The sequence below is a fragment of the Stenella coeruleoalba genome (assembly GCF_951394435.1).
Source record: "Stenella coeruleoalba genome assembly, chromosome: X".
Lineage (NCBI taxonomy): Eukaryota > Metazoa > Chordata > Mammalia > Artiodactyla > Delphinidae > Stenella > Stenella coeruleoalba.
This window is the reverse complement of record NC_137152.1, coordinates 122087932-122107607: the sequence shown is the minus strand read 5'-3', so window position 1 is coordinate 122107607 and position 19676 is coordinate 122087932. Positions and strand designations below refer to the sequence as shown.

Sequence of the window (19676 nt, the reverse complement as noted above, 5' to 3'; positions counted from 1 at the left end):
CTGCAGACACACGGAGGTGGTAACGCGGCCAGAACCTTGCAGGGCAGTAAAGAGCACGGGGACATGAGAGCGATGTTCCACCCAACACGTGTTTGGCGCCTCCGTCCTGGGCGTGGCTGAGCAGTTGAGTCCCCTCAGCAGGAAACGATGACAGGTGACAGCCCACCCCCGGCCCAGTGCGGGCACCTAGCAGACACCTGGAGAAGCCCCTCAGACGCCCTGTGCCCACCCACTAGAAAGACCCTTGAAGGTCTGGACAAGCACAAGGAAGGCCCTGGCACCCGCGGCTTCACAGTTGCGAGGGCATCGTGTCCAGCAGGGTCTCGATTTGACAGATGAGAAGAGCTCAGGCCTCCCCTGGTCAGAGGCCTGAAAAGAGCCCTTACTGTCCTGAGACGCACAGGTGTGGAGGTGACGGTCCCTGGCAGGGGCCTGCGGGTGTTCAGTTTGGGGGTGCTCTCTGGTGTCTGGACAGCAGGATTGAGGTTTGCTTTTCACTGCGGGTCCTGCGTCTGGAGACATTTTCCTGGTTCTCTTTTCCTTGCCTTTCGAGCTAAACACTTCAAGGGCGCCATGCTCCACCACCGTCTGGGGGCTGGGGTGTCGCGCTTATACCGCGAGTCCTTGTGGTCAGCGCCCAGTGATGTGTACAGAGCACTGAAGGCCAGGGCGCACCCCCAGCTCACAGTTGCTGCCTCCACGTGTGGGGGATGGGCCGGGGGACCTGGCCAGGACTCTGTGGCTGTCACAGCGATAGGGCGACATCCCCTCCCAAACACTGCTAAGGAGGGGGCGGGGAGCGGGAATTGCCTGGAGTTCCAGGGGTTAGGACTCTATGCTTTCACTGCGGTGGCCCGGGTTCAATCCCTGGTCGGGGATCTAAGATCCCCCAAGCCTTGTGGGGTGGCCAGAAACACAGAAAAGAAAAAAACAGGTGGGTTGGGGGAGGAGGGGAAGTAGACCCAAGGTACCAGGAATGATCCAAGCACCAGCAGCCAGAGGAGCCCCGGGTCTGCCCGGGTGAGGGGTGGTCCCATCTGCCGCTCCCGTCTGTCACAATGCAACAGCTAGTGCACGTCAGGGGGATCTCTTGAGCAGCCCAACAGCAGCGCCCCAAGTGAACGATGCAAAAATGGACAGAGGGGACGGAAGAAACCGGTCTACAGTAGAAGTGGGAGACTTCGGTTCCCCCGTGATGGATTCAAATGGATCCCCCAGCTCCCACCCCAACCATTAAGTCCACCTGTTGCAGTGCTAATCCCAAGGCGCGTGTATTTGGAGATAGCGCCCTTGGGGAAGTCAGTAAGGTTAAATGAGGTCACAAGGGTGGGGCCCCAGTCCGACAAGAGCGGTGTCCTTTGGAAAAGAGGAAGAGACACCGAAGATCTCCCTCCCTCCCTCCCTCGCCCTCTCTTCCACCCTCCCACCCTCCCTCCCTCTCTCTCCCTCCGTTTCTGTCCCTCCGTCCCTCTCTCTCTCCATCCCTCCCTCCCCCTCTGCCCCCTCTCTCCCCGCTCCCTCTCTCTCTCTCTCTGCCCCTACCTTCCTCCCCCCTCTCTTTCCCTCCCTCACCCCCCTCCCTTTATCTCTCTCCCTCCCTCCCCCTCTCTCCCTCCTTCCCTGCTCCTTATCTCTCTCTCCCTTCCCTGTCTCTCCCTCCCTCCCCCTCTTCTCTCCTGCTCTCCTTCCCTCCCCCTTCCCCTCTCTCTCTCTCCCTTCCTCCCTTCCCCTCTATCACTCCCTCCATCTCTCTCTCTCTCTCTCTCTCTCTCCTCTCTCCTTCACTCCCTACCGCCTCTCTCCCTCCCTCATTCCCCTTCTCTCTCTCCTTCCCTCCGTCCCTCTCTCTCTTGCTTTCGATTCCTCCCTCCCTCCTGTGTGTGTGTGTGTGTCTCTCTCTCTCTCTCTCTCTCTCCCCTACCCCTCCCTCCCCCTCTCTCCCTCCCTCCCTCCTTTCCTCCCTTTGTCTCTGCCCCTTTCTCTCCCTCCCTCCCTGCCTCTTTCTCTCTCTCTCTCCCTCCCTCCCTCCTTCCCTCCCTGTCTCTTTCCCTCCCCCTCTCCCTCCCTCTTTCTCTCTCTCCCTCGCTCCCTCTCTCTCCCTTTCACTCTCTCCCTCCCTCCACCTCTCTCCCTCCCTCCACCTCTCTCCCTCCCTTCACCTCTCTCCCTCCCTCCCTCCTTCCCTCCCTTTGTCTCTCCCCCTTTCTCTCCCTCCCTCCCTCTTTCTCTCTCTCTCTCTCCCTCCCCCACCACTCTCTCTCCCTCCCTCCCTCCTTCCCTCCCTTTGTCTCTCCCCCTTTCCCTCCCTCCCTCCCTCTTTCTCTCTTGCTCTCTCTCTCTCTCTCTCCCTCCCTCCCTCTTTCTCTCTCTCCCTCCCTCCCTCTCTCTCCCTTTCACTCTCTCCCTCCCTCCACCTCTCTCCTACCCTCCCTCCTTCCCTCCCTTTGTCTCTCCCCCTTTCCCTCCCTCCCTCCCTCTTTCTCTCTCGCTCTCCCTCCCTCCCTCCCTACCCCCCCCCAACCTGTTCAGAGAAGCAGCCAAGTGAGGGACCAAGAGAAAACCAGCTGTCTGCGAGCCAGGAAGAGGCGCCTTCCCTCACCTGAGACTGCACTTTCCAGCCAGTTGACGTTGGACTTCTAGCCACCAGGACTGGCACCCAGTACATTTCTGTAGTTTTAGCCACCTCCTCTGTGGGACTTGGCTATGGCAGCTCTAAGCAGACTAACACAGCCTGCTTTCATTATGGGTACAGCGACCAGACAGCACCGCAGTACGGGAATCACAGATTTGAACAGCACTGTACAAAGACTAGGTCTCATGACATGTGTAGGCTATTAGCCCCAAGAACAGAGTAGACACGTGCTCGTCAAGCGTACCTAGAACGTTCTCCAGGGTACTCCACGCGTCAGGCCACACAGCATCCCTCAGTAAACTTAAGGGGATACAAACAAAAGGGCTGAAATCATACAAAGTATGTCCTCTGGCCAAAATAGAGTGAAATTAGACCTCAATAACAGAAGGAAATGTGGGAAATCTGCAAAGAGAGGGAAATTGAGCCGTGCGTCCCCAAATAACCGCATTAGTCTGGGACGATGCCAAATCCCACAGCACAGGATGAGGGGCTGAAACAGCAGACACAGATTCTCACGGTGGTTCCGACCAGGAGGCCGAGAGGGAGGGTCCAGCAGGGGTGGCTTGTACTGCGGCCGGTCTCCTTGGTTGCAGGTGGCCGTGCTCTTACCGCCCCTCACGTGGTCACCCTCTGTGCACGCACCCCCAGCCCCTGCCTTCTCTCCTTGCGTGTGCTGATCCACTCTTCCCTCAAGGGCACCAGCCATCTTGGATTAGACCTCATCCTAATGGCCTCATTTCAACCTAAGAACCACTAACTCCAGCCACAGTGACATTCTGAGGTTCTAGGGGATTGGGGCTTCAACATGCAAATTTTGGGGGGACGCAGTTCAGTCCATAACAATAGCCCAGGGAACGTACAAGACATCACAAGGGAAACTAGAAAATACTTTGAAATGAAGAAAACACATACCAAAGGCCCCAGGACTTATGGCACGCGGCCAAAGAGGCACTTGGGACCTAAAGCTGCAAACACCCGTGTTCCAATGGAGGCGACACCTCAGATCAACCGCCTCATCTTGAACGGGGACAAGCGAGAAGACGAGGAAGGCGAGCCCAAGCATTCTGACAACAAATGTTCACGAGGAAAGAAAAACTGCGCTAACCCACGTACGCGGGGATCCCAAGACGTGCACTGGTCGGGAATCCTCACAACATGGGGGAGGGCGCATCCTTCTTACACACTCAGTAACAAGAGCTACAGCCACCGACCACTTCATTTGGCCCAGGCTTTTTACAAGCAGGTCACATCATGGGGAAACCCACACCAATGCTTTTGCCTGGTACTGTTAGGAGGCCCATTTTACAGATGGAGAAATCGAGGCGTAGGGAGTCTCCATGATTTGATCAGCTTGTCACTAGAAGGACTCTTATTCAAGCTAAGCATCATATGCGTGCAAAGACCCATCCCCGCACTGGCCTGACCTGTCTCCCCAACAGTCAAGGGGGATTCAGCTGTCCTCCACGGGGTCCTACTACCTGACGCCTCAGGCCACATAATGGAGAAAACACAGGGAAGCCAGGCATTAGTGCCCATGAGAGCCTGACACTGGATTCTGCCCACGTGGCCTCCCCAGCCCCATCAGGTCACCATCTCTCGTGAAATGGACACGAGGGCCAGGGAGGAGGGTGAGGGTCTAGGACTGAGGGCGTGAGGATGGAGAAGGGTCCCGGACGTGGGGGTCCGAGGCACGGCCCTCTGAAGGCGGCTCCTATGCTCAGGCTTGGGCCCTGCTCTCTCCTTCCACTGCCCACTCTGCTCCCTTCTGTCCCAGCGGCGTGGTGGCCCCACGTTCTCCTGCAGGCTCACTTCCCCGGGCACACTGGCTGTCAGGCAGGCGGCAAGCCTGCATTCAAAGCACGGGGACCGCCGGGCTGGAGGACTCTCCGCATCCCCACGGGGCGTGAGTGTCTGTGCCCTTCAGGGCCCTGCGGATGCACCTCCTCCTGGATGCTTGCTCACACGTGGCTTTACACCCTGCTGCTGTCTTGTGAATGTCACTTGGCTTCACACCCTGCATCCCGCCACCAACCCAGCCCTATCCCTGTGCCCAGCCCCAGCTCAGGGACCACGGACAGGCACAGGCCCGGGCCCCGCACTTGCTCACACAGGCCCCTAAAGCAGCAGCCGGCGATATTTGCCACAGAGGAGGGTAGGCGAGAGCCAGGCAGGAGGTCAGCCCTTTGCCGAGGAGGCTGGAGCTCAGAGCAGACTTTAGCTGGGGCTGGGGAATGGGGGCTTCTCGGGAAACAGGGCCACGGCTGAGACAACTCACACCAGCCCCTCAGGGGGCAGGCTCAGCGCACGTAGAGAACGTCAGAGCTTCCCGCTGATGGGCAGCAGCTCCCGTGTGCCCTGCGCCGCCCTGGTCAGGACTGGCTGTGTGCCGGGGTGGTGTGTGCTCGTCCAGAGTCTACTGGGGAGGGCGCTGCTGCCCCCCTGAAAAGTGCCTCCCTGAATGTCCCTGGGGCGCTCTTGGCGTGTCCCGGCCGCTGCTGCGCCGCCTGCCACGGCCGTCCCTGGGCTAGCACTGCCCCCCATCAGTCAGTTCACTGCACGAACGGGCACTAGGAATCCCTGCTTTCCCCCGGGAGCGCTTACCATTTGTGATGACAAAATGCCCTTCTTTTCCGGCAGGAGTGTCTGAGCAGGTTCCATTGGCCCTGAAATTCTCCACCTTTTCCAAGTGCCCACCTGCTATATGGCAGGTGCTTCAAATCCAGGATCCCACGTAATGTTCACGTTGTCGTACGGCGCTCAGCAGGGAGGGCTGCCTCTTTAGCCCCCGGCGCCGTCTGCACCTCCCACTGCAGTGACCTCCCAATCCCATTAGGCCCAGGAGTTGCCTCTTCCTTTCGATGCCAGGTCACAGCCCAAACCTGTGGGTCTCTGATGCCGCCATATTTCTGCACCTGCCTGAACGCGGGGACACTGGCGGACGTTGCTTCTTAGTGGCTAGGACTTATTTCTAGTATTATTCTGATCCCAGACTCTGTCCTTCTCCCCTCTGGAAATTGCTTTCTTTTCATGACATCTCAGAGAATTTGCAGCTCCATAGGAAACGGAATAGAAAACCAGTCAAAATTGCTGTTCTGTGTGTTTTACTCCTGGAGGATTTATTATTCAATTTGGATGTGTGTGTGTGTGTGTGTGTGTGTGTGTGTGTGTGTGTGTGTGTCTGTCGGCATGGAGGGAAGGGTGGTGATTTCCCCAGCTGGGTGCAGCTCACGCGAAGCTCCCAGGATTCCAGTCACACGGCGACTCCTTTCCACTTCGGCAGCCTCTCTTCTTTCAAACCCCCTATTTTCATTCATTTCATCCCACTGAAATCTAGACCTTGCTCACAAGTGGCCAAAGGAAACTCCAGGTGACTAAAATGGTCGTTTCCATACAGTTGGTAATTGGCTCTCCCAGGGCAGGGAGAGGAGGGCCAGCCCCGGGAATACCGAGCAGGGCTTCAAAGAGCAAGACCCTCATTTCTCTGGAAATCCTTGCAGATGGCGGCTATGAAACACCTACCTCTTCACTGTGGCCCACTGCAATGCAACAAGAGCCAGCACCCCTTCCTTCCTGCCCCAGGGCGAGATTTCTCTCGGCTTCATCCACGACCCAGAAGGACATCTCACAGCAATGTCCCATTTCAGACTTTCCCCTGCAACCCAAGACACACCCTCTGCATGTCCGGCTGCTGCCACCACCCAGCTTCATCACCATCACCTCCCACAGAAGGAACCCCCACTTCCCAAAGGCCCGAAGTGCCCTGGCTCGGGGCACTTAACACTCCAGGGCTCGCTCCTGGAGCCCCACCGCCTCGTCCCATGTTGTCTTATTCTGTGGGACTTAGGGGACGTCTCACCACCTTCCTCGTGTGACAGTGGCTCCTAGACCATCACTCTAGGTGTGGGTGTGTCCTGCTTTTCCTAGCGTTCCCGCTACTAACACAGGCCCTTCCGGAGAGCAGAGGCTCCGTGGAGGTCTGCGGAATAAACAAGCCAGTGGGCAGGGGGCTTATTGACGCAGATGAACCTTCTCCTACTGTCTTAAAATACCCGTGCAAATCCAACTCAACAGAGATAGTTCGTTTTATTTACAGAATGACAGACAAGACAGGGAAGCAAGAATTGGAACAACAATGACTTTTATTTTTCTATTTCTTCCCTCATCTATATCACTGCTAAGTACTTCCACATTTCCAGAGCAGTTCTGATTCCAATTCCCTGTTATCTTGTACACGGTCACAAAACGAACTGGGAGATTTCCCAACCTCTCTTACAAAACAGCAAAACTCTTGTTCTTGAACTGAATTAGTGCAAATACCTGTGGGATTAACGTCATACACAAAGTTAGACACTGAAGCTTGTTTAGTCTTCTATTCAAAGAACCAACATTTGAAAAATTCCTAAAGAAAACAGACATGGAAGTCCATGTCAACATACACAACAGGAACCCAAAATGCTGCACACCGGCTTCCCCCAACTCGCCCGGCTCTCACTGCTTAGAAGGCTGACCGCTCCCTCTTCAAACTCAGAGTGAAGGAGCAGCCCCCCTTCCTGCCCCACGGGAGAAGCTGCTGGACGTGGGACTGGCTGCTGCACTGGCTCAGGCTCCCTCTTCCTCATCGCTCACACTCCCTGCAGACACGGATGGGAAGAACCTGGGAGCCATGCTATTGATCCTGAGCAGATGCTGCAGGACCTGACACTCGCTGGCCTCCGCGTAGGCCCGGGGACCCCACAGGAACTCGTAGCGGGCAGGGTCGCTGTGGGGCACCTGCCGGTACTTCAGGTAGCCCGTCTGCACCCACACTTCGGTGAGCAGCTCCCTCCCGCCACAAAACCCCAGGGTGCCTAGCTTTCCCCACACCTCCTCCTCAGGGACGCGGTCACCAAACAGGGTGACCATGGTCAGGACCAGCAGAGGGAGGCTGGCCTCGGGCGTGCGCTGCCAGTCGCTCAGCACTGCATCCCAGGTGAGGCCCAGGGTGGGGACCAGGACGTAGGTGCGCTCGCGGGGGTCCACCACCTTCACGTCCACGCCAAACAGCAGCTGCACGCACTCGCAAACGAGGCGGAAGACCACGGGGAAGTGGTCCCGATGCTCCCGGACGACCGTACTCAGCATCTCCGCCTCGGAGGTCGGCTCCCCGGTACGAAACTTGACGAGCAGGAACCCCACCAGGTCAGCCATCAGCGCAACAAGTGCCTCGCGGGACAAGGGCTCGGCATAGGCGGAGAAGGAGGGGGCGCCAGGGGAGGCGGAGGACGAGGGGGATGCGGCCTCCTCCCCCGCAGCCCCCAGCAGCGGCGCCTCCACCGGACCCTGGGCCGGGACTGGGGCCTCAAGGTCGGCCTCAGGCTGGCGGAGCTCACTCATCTCGACCGGGGGCCTGATCACTGGGGTCGGTCCGCCCACGGGAGTGTGGGCAGGGGACCTCGTACCTGGGGTAGAGAGGGGGTGTGAGCGGCCTCGGCGGAGAAAGGCACCCTGGGCAGCCCTGACAAAGGCCACTTACAGGTCTCGTCTCAAGGGCTGCCCTCGGGCCTCACAGGGGCGCTCCTCCCGGGTGGCCTGTCCCCTGCCAACCTGAAGAAGGAAGTGAGGGGGCTCCTCAGGGTGCAGCCAGCACGGCCCCAGGTTCTGGGGCTGACAGGGCGGTGGGGTGACTTGGGAGTTGTGGGGTCCCCTCTGTTCTGGGAGGGGGAGCCCCTGGGTACACACTCAGGGCACGCACCTCCCCTTGGCTCCTGGCGCTGCCTGGGCCTCCTCTGCTCTGTGCCCTGAGGACACGGTCCTCAGACCTGGGCCTTCGCCTCCCGGTTCCTGGAGCCCCTGTAAGAGGAATGGAGGGCGCACCTCTTGTGTACACTGTGGCACAGCTCTGGGCCTCGGTGCTGGTAGGAGGATTGGGCCGGACTCTGTGAGGTCCCCCCAGTGCTGAGTTCTGGGGTGGGTGGTCCCCTCGGGGTCGCTCGTCGTGCTCACTGTTCCCCTTAAGGGCCTGGACCCTCCCCTTTGCAGGCCGGAGGGGAAACTCAGAACAGGACCCCGAATCTGAACAGAAAGCAGTGAGGGGGCCCCACAGGTGGCCGCACCTGCCCAGGGCCTCCCGAGGGCCCTAGGATGGGGAGGTGCTGGGTCCTCACCTCCTCCTCACATCCTGCCTGGCCTCCCAGCGCTGACCACAGGGGCAGGTTTCTGTTGAGGCCCCTGTTCCAGGGCTGGGGGTCTGCTCAGTCCTCCCTCGGGGTCCTGGGAGTCCACCTTCTGTGGACCTGAAGGCTCACCCCTCACACCAAACACCTGACCTCCTGAGGACCCCGACCCAGAGGTCAGGAAACATCTCATCTGCTGACCGCGATCTGGCGCCTCCAAGGCCCCCGCGGAAGGGCAAAGGATCTCTCCCTGTGTCGGGGTCTATCGTCCTCAGTCCTTCCTTCCTCGCGTGCAGGCTGGACTCTGGGCAGGACCTGGGATTGTCCCGTCTGCCAGTGTGAGTCCCTGCTCCTTATACCAGGTCTCCAGTCTCTCCGAGACCCTGACGTCAGGACGTCAGGACAGGCCTACCGTGCTCATCCCGCCCCGGGGCCTCCCACGGCCACCTGCAAGGGCGGTGATCTGGTGGGTCCCTTTTGTCCTCCCTCAGGGTCTCCTCAGTCCTGCCTAAGGGCCCTAACCTTAGTCCACCAGGGACCTGACATTTTACCCTCTGCCCTCATGAGACCCCGCCCCTTATCCCAGGTCCCCAGCTTCTCTGACACCCGGATGTCAGGAAGTGCTGCACGTGACGGCCTCCCAGGGCCAACTGAGTTCTGGGTTGCAGGCTGCCCTCAGTGCTCCCTCAGGGCCCTCACCTTGACTCCACACAGGACCTGGGATTCTCCGCAGTGCCCACCAGACACCCCGCCCCTTATACCCCCTCCCTAGCCTCTCTGAGACCCCGCCCCGTGCTCCCCCTCTCCAGGGTGTCTGAGACCCGGATCTTAGGAAGTGCTGCACCTGTTCATCCCGCCCTATGGCTGGAAGGGCCAACTCGGTCCTGGGATCCAGGTTCCCCTCAGTCCACACTCAGTGCTCTCACCCGGACTCCACATAGGAACTGGGATTCTCTCCTGTGCCCGCCTAGGATCCCGCCCCTTATACCCCCTCCCTAGCCTCTCTGAGACTCCGCCCCGTGCTCCCCCTCCCCAGTGTCTCTGAGACCCGGATGTCAGGAAGTCCTGTACGTGCTCATTCCGCCCTATGGCCTCCCAGGGCCAACTCTGTTCTGGGGTCCAGGCTCCCCTCAGTCCTCCCTCAGGCCCGTCTCCTTGACTCCACGGAGGACCTGGGATTCTCTCCCGTGCCCACCAGACACCCCGACCCTTATACTGCCTCCCCAGCCTGAGACCCCGCCCCGTGCTCCCCCTCCGCAGCGTCTCTGAGACCCGGATGTCAGGAAGTGCTGCACGTGCTCATTCCGCCCTATGGCCTCCCAGGGCCAACTCTGTTTTGGGGTCCAGGCTCCCCTCAGTCCTCCCTCAGGCCCTCACCTTGACTCCACGGAGGACCTGGGATTCTCTCCCGTGCCCACCAGACACCCCGACCCTTATACCCCCTCCCTAGCCTCTCTGAGACCCCGCCCCGTACTCCCCTCCCCAGCGTCTCTGAGACCCGGATGTCAGGAAGTGCTGCACGTGACGGCCTCCCAGGGCCAACTGAGTTCTGGGTTGCAGGCTGCCCTCAGTGCTCCCTCAGGGCCCTCACCTTGACTCCACACAGGACCTGCGATTCTCCGCAGTGCCCAGCAGACACCCCGCCCCTTATACCCCTCTGCAGCCTCTCTGATACCCCGCCCCGTGCTCCCCCTCCTCAGCGTCTCTGAGACCCGGATGTCAGGAAGTGCTGCACGTGCTCATCCCGCCCTATGGCCTCCCAGGGCCAACTCTGTTCTGGGGTCCAGGCTCCCCTCAGTCCTCCCTCAGGGCACTCACCTTGACTCCACGCAGGACCTGGGATTCTCTCCCGTACCCATCAGACACCCCGACCTTTATACCGCCTACCCAGCCTCTCTGAGACCCCGCCCCGTGCTCCCCCACCCCAGCGCCTCTGAGACCCGGATGTCAGGAACTGCTCTACGTGCTCATCCCGCCCTATGGCCTCCCAGGGCCAACTCTGTTCTGGGGTCCAGGCTCTGTTAAGTCTTCCCTCAGGGCCCTCACCTTGACTCCACGGAGAACCTGGGAATCTCTACCTTGCTCACCAGACACCCCGACCCTTATACCCCCTCCCTAGCCTCTCTGATACCCCGCCCCGTACTCCCCTCCCCAGCGTCTCTGAGACCCGGATGTCAGGAAGTGCTGCACGTGCTCATTCCGCCCTATGGCCTCCCAGGGCCAACTCTGTTCTGGGGTCCAGGCTCCCCTCAGTCCTCCCTCAGGGCACTCACCTTGACTCCACGGAGGACCTGGGATTCTCTCCCGTGCCCACCAGACACCCCGACCCTTATACTGCCTCCCCAGCCTCTCTGAGACCCCGCCCCGTACTCCCCTCCCCAGCGTCTCTGAGACCCGGATGTCAGGAAGTGCTGCACGTGCTCATTCCGCCCTATGGCCTCCCAGGGCCAACTGTGTTCTGGGGTCCAGGCTCCCCTCAGTCCTCCCGCAGGGCCCTCACCTTGACTCCACGGAGGACCTGGGATTCTCTCCCGTGCCCACGAGACACCCCGACCCTTATACTGCCTCCCCAGCCTCTCTGAGACTCCGCCCCGTGCTCCCCCTCCTTAGCGTCTCTGAGACCCGGATGTCAGGAAGTGCTGCACGTGCTCATTCCGCCCTATGGCCTCCCAGGGCCAACTGTGTTCTGGGGTCCAGGCTCCCCTCAGTCCTCCCTCAGGGCACTCACCTTGACTCCACGGAGGACCTGGGATTCTCTCCCGTGCCCACCAGACACCCCGACCCTTATACTGCCTCCCCAGCCTCTCTGAGACTCCGCCCCGTGCTCCCCCTCCTTAGCGTCTCTGAGACCCGGATGTCAGGAAGTGCTGCACGTGCTCATTCCGCCCTATGGCCTCCCAGGGCCAACTGTGTTCTGGGGTCCAGGCTCCCCTCAGTCCTCCCTCAGGGCACTCTCCTTGACTCCACGGAGGACCTGGGATTCTCTCCCGTGCCCACCAGACACCCCGACCCTTATACCCCCTCCCTAGCCTCTCTGAGACCCCGCCCCGTACTCCCCTCCCCAGCGTCTCTGAGACCCGGATGTCAGGAAGTGCTGCACGTGCTCATCCCGCCCTTTGGCCTCCCAGGTCCAACTCTGTTCTGGGGTCCAGGCTCCCCTTAGTCCTCCCTTAGGGCTCTCACCTTGGCTCCACACAGAACCTGGATTCTCTCCTGTGCCCGCCTGGGACCCGCCCCTTATACCCCCTCCCCAGCCTCTCTGAGACCCTGCCCCGTACTCCCCTCCCCAGGGTCTCTGAGACCCGGATGTCAGGAAGTGCTGCACGTGACGGCCTCCCAGGGCCAACTCAGTTCTGGGCTGCAGGCTGCCCTCAGTGCTCCCTCAGGGCCCTCACCTTGACTCCACACAGGACCTGGGATTCTCCGCAGTGCCCAGCAGACACCCCGCCCGCTCATACCCCCTCTGCAGCCTCTCTGAGACTCCGCCCCGTACTCCCCTCCCCAGCGTCTCTGAGACCCGGATGTCAGGAAGTGCTGCACTTGTTCATCCCGCCCTATGGCCTCCCAGGGCCAACTCTGTTCTGGGGTTCAGGCTCCCCTCAGTCCTCCCTTAGGGCTCTCACCTTGGCTCCACGCAGGACCTGGATTCTCTCCTGTGCCCGCCTGAGACCTCGCCCCTTATACCCGCTCCACAGTCTCTGTCAGACCCTCACCCTTATACCCTTCCCTGCCTTCAGCCCTGGGAGGCCCTGGGGCGGAATGAGCACTTGGCAGCGAGTCCTCACTTATGTATCCGGGTCTCAGAGAGGCTTCGGAACAGGTATAAGCGTCCGCTCTCAGGTGTGCTATGGCTAGAATCCCAGGTCCTGCGTGGAGTCAAGGTGAGGGCCCTGAGGGAGGACTGAGGAAAACGTGGACCCCAGAACAGAGTTGGCCCCTTGAGGTCATAGGACGGGATGAGCACATCAGCACTTCCTGAATTCCGGGTCTCAGAGAAGCTGGGGACCTGGGATAAGGGGCGGGGTCTCATGAGGGCAGAGGGTAAAATGTCAGGTCCCTGGTGGACTAAGGTTACGGCCCTTAGGCAGGACTGAGGGGACCCTGAGGGAGGACAAAAGGGACCCACCATATCACCGCCCTTGCAGGTGGCCGTGGGAGGCCCCGGGGTGGGATGAGCACGGTAGGCCTGTCCTGACGTCCTGACGTCAGGGTCTCGGAGAGACTGGAGACCTGGTATAAGGAGCAGGGACTCACACTGGCAGACGGGACAATCCCAGGTCCTGCCCAGAGTCCAGCCTGCACGCGAGGAAGGAAGGACTGAGGACGATAGACCCCAACACAGGGAGGGATCCTTTGCCCTTCCGCGGGGGCCTTGGAGGCGCCAGAGCACGGTCAGCAGATGAGATGTTTCCTGACCTCTGGGTCGGGGTCCTCAGGAGGTCAGGTGTTTGGTGTGAGGGGTGAGCCTTCAGGTCCGCAGAGGGTGGACTCCCAGGACCCCGAGGGAGGACTGAGCAGACCCCCAGCCCTGGAACAGGGGCCTCAACAGAAACCTGCCCCTGTGGTCAGCGCTGGGAGGCCAGGCAGGATGTGAGGAGGAGGTGAGGACCCAGCATCTCCCCTTCCTAGGACCCTCGGGAGGCCCTGGGCAGGTGCGGCCACCTGTGGGGCCCCCTCACTGCTTTCTGTTCAGATTCGGGGTCCTGTTCTGAGTTTCCCCTCCGGCCTGCAAAGGGGAGGGTCCAGGCCCTTAAGGGGAACAGTGAGCACGACGAGCGACCCCGAGGGGACCACCCACCCCAGAACTCAGCACTGGGGGGACCTCACAGAGTCCGGCCCAATCCTCCTACCAGCACCGAGGCCCAGAGCTGTGCCACAGTGTACACAAGAGGTGCGCCCTCCATTCCTCTTACAGGGGCTCCAGGAACCGGGAGGCGAAGGCCCAGGTCTGAGGACCGTGTCCTCAGGGCACAGAGCAGAGGAGGCCCAGGCAGCGCCAGGAGCCAAGGGGAGGTGCGTGCCCTGAGTGTGTACCCAGGGGCTCCCCCTCCCAGAACAGAGGGGACCCCACAACACCCAAGTCACCCCACCGCCCTGTCAGCCCCAGAACCTGGGGCCGTGCTGGCTGCACCCTGAGGAGCCCCCTCACTTCCTTCTTCAGGTTGGCAGGGGACAGGCCACCCGGGAGGAGCGCCCCTGTGAGGCCCGAGGGCAGCCCTTGAGACGAGACCTGTAAGTGGCCTTTGTCAGGGCTGCCCAGGGTGCCTTTCTCCGCCGAGGCCGCTCACACCCCCTCTCTTCCCCAGGTATGAGGTTCACGCCTGTCACCCGTGCCCACACTCCCGTGGGCGGCCCGACCCCAGTGATCAGGCCCCCGCTCGAGATGAGTGAGCTCCGCCAGCCTGAGGCCGACCTTGAGGCCCCAGTCCCGGCCCAGGGTCCGGTGGAGGCGCCGCTGCTGGGGGCTGCGGGGGAGGAGGCCGCATCCCCCTCGTCCTCCGCCTCCCCTGGCGCCCCTTCCCTCTCCACCTATGCCGAGCCCTTGCCCCGCGAGGCACTTGTTGTGCTGATGGCTGACCTGGTGGGGTTCCTGCTCGTCAAGTTTCGTACCGGGGAGCCGACCTCCGAGGCGGAGATGCTGAGTACGGTCCTCCGGGAGCATCGGGACCACTTCCCCGTGGTCTTCCGCCTCGTTTGCGAGTGCCTGTGTCTGGTGTTTGGCGTGGACGTGGAGGAGGTGGACCCCCGCGAGCGCACCTACGTCCTGGTCCCCACCCTGGGCCTCACCTGGGATGCAGTGCTGAGCGACTGGCAGTGCACGCCCGAGGCCGGTCTCCCTTTGCTGGTCCTGACCATGGTCACCCTGTTCGGTGACCGCGTCCCTGAGGAGGAGGTGTGGGGAATGCTAGACACCCTGGGGTTTTGTGGCGGGAGGGAGCTGCTCACCGAAGTGTGGGTGCAGACGGGTTACCTGAAGTACCGGCAGGTGCCCCACAGCGACCCTGCCCGCTACGAGTTCCTGTGGGGTCCCCGGGCCTACGCGGAGACCAGCAAGTGGCAGGTCCTGCAGCATCTGCTCAGGAGCAATAGCATGGATCCCAGGTTCTTCCCATCCGTGTCTGCAGGGAGTGTGAGCGATGAGGAAGAGGGAGCCTGAGCCAGTGCAGCAGCCAGTCCCACGTCCAGCAGCTTCTCCCGTGGGGCAGGAAGGGGGGCTGATCCTTCACTCTGAGTTTGAAGAGGGAGCGGTCAGCCTTCTAAGCAGTGAGAGCCGGGCGAGTTGGGGGAAGCCAGTGTGCAGCATTTTGGGTTCCTGTTGTGTATGTTGACATGGACTTCCATGTCTGTTTTCTTTAGGAATTTTTCACATATTGTCTCATTTAAGAGAAGGCTTAATAAGCTTCAGTGTCTAAGTTTGGAAATGACATTAATCCCACATGTATTTGCACTAATTCAGTTCAACGACGAGAGTTTTGCAATTGTGTAAAACAAATTGTAAGATTCCCATATTATTTTGTGGTGGTGAACAAGATAACATGGCATTGGAATAGGAGTTTACTTGGAAATGTGAAAGTAATTAGCAGTACAACTGAAGGCCACCGCGTTGTTCCTCGGGACACCCCGTAGTCCGCTCAGTGGTGGGTCCCCTGCTGTGGGACTTTCCTGTTCCAGCCATAGGGCAGGGCCAGGCCCCGAGCATGTGGGCCAGAGGGGGAGTGGCTGACCTGGGGGAGCGGGCATTGCCGGCACCCACCTTCCTGGCGAGACACCACCCGCAGGGCCCTCAGGAAGTGACGCAGTGGGGGGATGGAGGGCCGCCGGGTGGGGTGTAGCGGAGGCACCTTTTTGAGGACCCTGGGGGGGGCCGTGACCCCCAGACTCTGGTGGCTGTTACACGTTCCTCTCTGTGTTATCATGCCCTCTGTTCAATGGTTTCAGTCAATGTTTCTCTTAGTAAATTTCCCTGAACGTTTCATCTGAGTCTGGCCTCTGCTGTGGGCAATGGAGGGAAAGGGCTGCTGCGGGTGAGGGCGGGGGTCCAGAGTCCGATTCCTGCTCAGCACCCATGGGACAGCTCTCCAGGGAGAGGGTAAGGTAGGCACTTTGCAGACCCAGAGATGGTGAGCGCTTTTTTCCATTTCATAGGTGAATTGTAAAGTTTTAGCAAAAACTGATAATTGCCTAAAAAGGCAGTAGAGAAGTTAAAATGTAAATGAAAACCTTGATTATCTCAGCAGGAAAAAGGGAACATAGGAGCAGCAATAGATGGACAGACACTGCTATGGACTGAATATTTGTAAACCTCTCCCCCTCATTCACCTGTTAAATTCTAACCCCCAAAGGGATGGCATTTGGAGGTGGGGCCCTGGGAAGTGATTAGCCCATGAGGGGGGAGCCCTCATGAATGAGATTACCTCCCTTATAAAAGAGGCCCCAGACGGCTGCCTCATCCTCTTGTGCCATGTGAGAAGATGGCTAGTTGATACAACTAGACAAGAAATCAGTCCATGTGAAGAAGAGCTTTATTACTATTATTTATTACTCAGCCGTACAAAGGAACGAAATTGGGTCATTTGTAGAGATGTGGATGGATGTAGAGACTGTCATACAGAGTGAAGGAAGTCAGAAAGAGAGAAACAAATATCGTGTATTAATGCACATATGTGGAACCTAGATAAATGGTACAGATGAACCGGTTTGCAGGGCAGAAATAGAGACACAGACGTAGAGCACAAACATATGGGCACCAAGGTGAGAAAATGGTGGGGGCGGGCGGGGGGGGTGATGAATTGGGAGATTGGGATTGACATATGTACACTAATATGTATAAAAGGGATAACAAATAACCTGTTGTATAAAAAAATTAAATTAAATTAAAAAAAGAGAAAGAAAAAAGAATAACTTGATGACATTATGAATCACAGTAGACACCCACCTGTAAAGACAGATTGACCAATGTGCCCCCATGGGCTCTGCATCGCCAAGTTCGCTCCCCCAACTCCGCAGCCTCGCAGGAGGCCTTCCTATTGGTGGAAGGCCAATGGGCGTGTCTTTTGCTTCCGGAGGCGCCAAGCCTTGGGACCTCAGGCCCTCAGTGCGCATGGCTACTGCTGCTTCCGTAGCAGAGCGCCTCCTCACGTGCTCTTCTGATCCAACCAGTTTCTCGGTAAAGAGACGTCTAGAACTTTCTCCCTCATCTTCCTGGGGCTTCCGGGAGCACCCGGAAGCCCACGTGGCGTTCGCACAGAGTGCCTGGGACAGTCGGCGGCACAGTTCCTGGCTGCTCTGCTGAGACGAGCTCTTCAGCCCCTCGTGAGCGGGACTCCGGAGCCATCCACAGAGTCAGAGCGAGTCAGGAGACAGGCGGGGGCTCTGCCGGGGGCTGGACTCCGCAGGTACCGGGGGCCCTGGGAAGGAGTGGAGGTCGGGGGAGGGCTACGGGCTGCTCGGTTGGGAGTGGGGGAGCGGCGGCGGAGGGTAGCGGGCTGAAGGGGGGCTGAGGGAAGGGTCCCCCAGTGAGCGGGTCAGAGGGGAGGACCGCTGGCTTCCGGGGTGGCTGGTGGGGGGCGTTCTGGAGTCGGGGTGCAGAGGGTGGGGCTGATGGCTAAGCGTGGGGGGGGCCTGAGCGGAGGGCTTCCTGCTGGTCGGGTGGGGCCGGCCTTGGGGGCCAGAGGAGAGGACGACTGGCTGCGGGGGTGGGGAGGATCGGACGGGCGGGCCCCACCCCCGGGGCCGAGACGGGAGGGGAGGGCTAACGGCTGCTGCGTGTGGCGGGAGGAAGGCTGAGGCGGGGGTCGATGGGGAGGACTCCCGGGCGCGGGTGCGGTAGGCGTTAGGGGAGCTCCCGGCGGGGCGGGGCGTGGGGTGGGGGGGGAGGACGCTCGTGGCAGTTAGGGGGCTCCGGCTCCCGGGTGGGCGGGGGCAAGACGGGTGGGCTCTGCGTCTGGGGTACGAGAAGCGAGAGCCCCTGGCGCTGAGTGTGCTCGGGGGAGGACAAAACAGTATTTCCTCAGGCAAGTCTGAAAGTTCCAGACCTGGTTAGCCTCCAAAAGATTTCACTTTGAGCATGTTTGTTCACTTTGCAAATTAAGTATTGAGGTTCTATGGCCACAGGTATTTGGGCCCTTGAAGCTAATAGGTAGCCAGCCCAGACAGCTTCTAGGCCCTGGACAGGCTAGTCAAAGAACTAAAATCTTAAACGCACCAACACCATTAGCTGTCCATTCTGTGCAGTGACAGCTTTAGTGCCCTATCCCTGCATGGGTTGCAATGTCAAATCAGGGAGTCTCCTACAGGTTGTTGCAAATGTCAGTGCTCACTCCAGAAGCCTTCTGGGTGCAGTGTCTTTGTTGCCACTAACCACAGACTAGGGACGTATCTAACTAACCTGGAGAATACTAGAGGCTAATTTGAAAAGAAGTCATGGGAATTCTTGAAATTTAAAACTTCTGTTGCCTGAATTAAGAAAATATTCTGGTTCCCTAGTGGCTCAGTGGTTAATAATCTGCCTCCCAATGCAGGGGACACGGGTTCAATCCCTGGTCCAGGAAGATCCCACATGCTGCGGAGCAACTAAGCTACCGTGTGCCATAACTACTGAGCCTGCACGCCACAACTACTTAAGCCTGCGTACTCTAGGGTCTGCACACCACAACTACTGAGGCCTGCATGCTCTAGGGCCCGCGTGCCATAACTACTGAGCCCGCGTGTTGCTACTACTGAAGCCTGAGCGCCTAGAGCCCGCGCTTCACAACAAGAGAAGCCACTGCAAGGAGAAGCCCGCGCACCGCAAGGAAGAGTAGCCCCCGCTAGTGGCAACTAGAGGAAGTGCAGCGCAGCAATGAAGACCCAATGCAGCCAAAAATAAATAAAATAAAATAAAATATTCCAATAGAAGGAATGATACCACTGATGACTAAATTAGATAGCTGAAAGTTAACACTGAGTAACTCTCCCAGGAAGACAAAGAAGTGGAAACCGTGAGGAAAAGAGCACTAACAGGATTTCCCAAAAGAGAAACAAAGGAAAAAGGAATACAACTTCTTCCCTTGGGATGTGGAGAGCTCCCTGTACTGCGTGTCTCCGCTCCTCCCGCCCCCACGCCTCTCCAGCTGCAGTGCTCCATCGGATCTTGCCTTCCTCCTTGAGTGTTCTCAATGGGAAAAAACTGTTCCAGAGCGTTATAACCTGGCTGAATCCATCGCCGCCCAGAGCAGCTCCCCAGAGCTGCCTCGGCCAGCCCACGTTAACTCTGGTTGGGACATCCGGACTGCTTGTGATCCGCCCCCATTTGGACGGTATGTGTACCGCACACACGTGTTCCTTGCAGGAATCGAGGAGAAACACCTTCTGTTCCCCAGCATACTGTGGGGAAAGCACTTCCTGAGCCGTTCAGGCTTGTGAGGGGCTGCAGCAGGCTTAGCAGCATCCCCATCACTTCTCAGAGCCTTCCCCCCTCGGCCAGTCAAGAGGCCGCGCTGTCTGGACCACTGCCCTCTGCTGGTGGGAGGTCCTAGTGCGGTCACAGACTTGGAATCTAGCCCCCTGTCTCTGTGAGCCTGACAGTTCTCTCCTCTAGGCTTTTAAGGGTATTTGAAACAGTAAAGACAGTCCGATATACAGGTAATTTTCTTTAAATGCTTAGGAGTGTTTGATTAGTTTTGTAGCCAGTGTTTAAAGGTTTGGGGAAAGTTACTTTGTCAAATCCAGAACTAACAAGGGAATATTCATTCAGAGGAATCTTGGCCATTTGTCTTTCTAAAGTATTATTATTATCTGGTTGCTTTAAAGTTCATAAGATTGATTTAAAGGGCATTAAACAGAGTACAAATAGCAGTGACTATTTCTATGTCTTCCCCCTTTCCCCTGAACCTTACGTACAACCATAGGCG

General features: G+C 59.0%; 2 protein-coding genes across 10 annotated transcripts; one reads left to right on the top strand and one right to left on the bottom strand.

Moving 5' to 3' along the window:
* Positions 1 to 6807: 6807 nt before the first annotated feature.
* Positions 6808 to 10667, bottom strand: LOC307180400 (melanoma-associated antigen 8-like). Of its 5 annotated transcripts, none has more exons than XM_079910624.1 (3): positions 10603 to 10667; positions 8364 to 8461; positions 6808 to 8215 (listed from the first exon to the last, which is right to left on the bottom strand). In XM_079910624.1, exon 3 carries the CDS (start codon positions 8003 to 8005, stop codon positions 7232 to 7234), a length of 774 nt encoding a protein of 257 aa, XP_079766750.1. In that variant the 5' UTR covers positions 8006 to 8215; positions 8364 to 8461; positions 10603 to 10667; the 3' UTR covers positions 6808 to 7231. The 5 variants fall into 5 exon arrangements, with proteins under 5 accessions (XP_079766750.1, XP_079766752.1, XP_079766753.1 ...); XM_079910626.1 differs by lacking the exon at positions 10603 to 10667 and adding an exon at positions 10376 to 10392; XM_079910627.1 differs by lacking the exon at positions 10603 to 10667 and adding an exon at positions 9711 to 9726.
* Positions 10668 to 12637: 1970 nt separating this feature from the next.
* Positions 12638 to 15063, top strand: LOC307180328 (melanoma-associated antigen 10-like). Of its 5 annotated transcripts, none has more exons than XM_079910519.1 (4): positions 12638 to 12665; positions 13700 to 13797; positions 13946 to 14016; positions 14091 to 15063. In XM_079910519.1, exon 4 carries the CDS (start codon positions 14093 to 14095, stop codon positions 14939 to 14941), a length of 849 nt encoding a protein of 282 aa, XP_079766645.1. In that variant the 5' UTR covers positions 12638 to 12665; positions 13700 to 13797; positions 13946 to 14016; positions 14091 to 14092; the 3' UTR covers positions 14942 to 15063. The 5 variants fall into 5 exon arrangements, with proteins under 5 accessions (XP_079766645.1, XP_079766644.1, XP_079766642.1 ...); XM_079910516.1 differs by lacking the exon at positions 12638 to 12665 and adding an exon at positions 13251 to 13385; XM_079910518.1 differs by lacking the exon at positions 13946 to 14016.
* The last annotated feature ends 4613 nt before the right edge of the window (positions 15064 to 19676 follow it).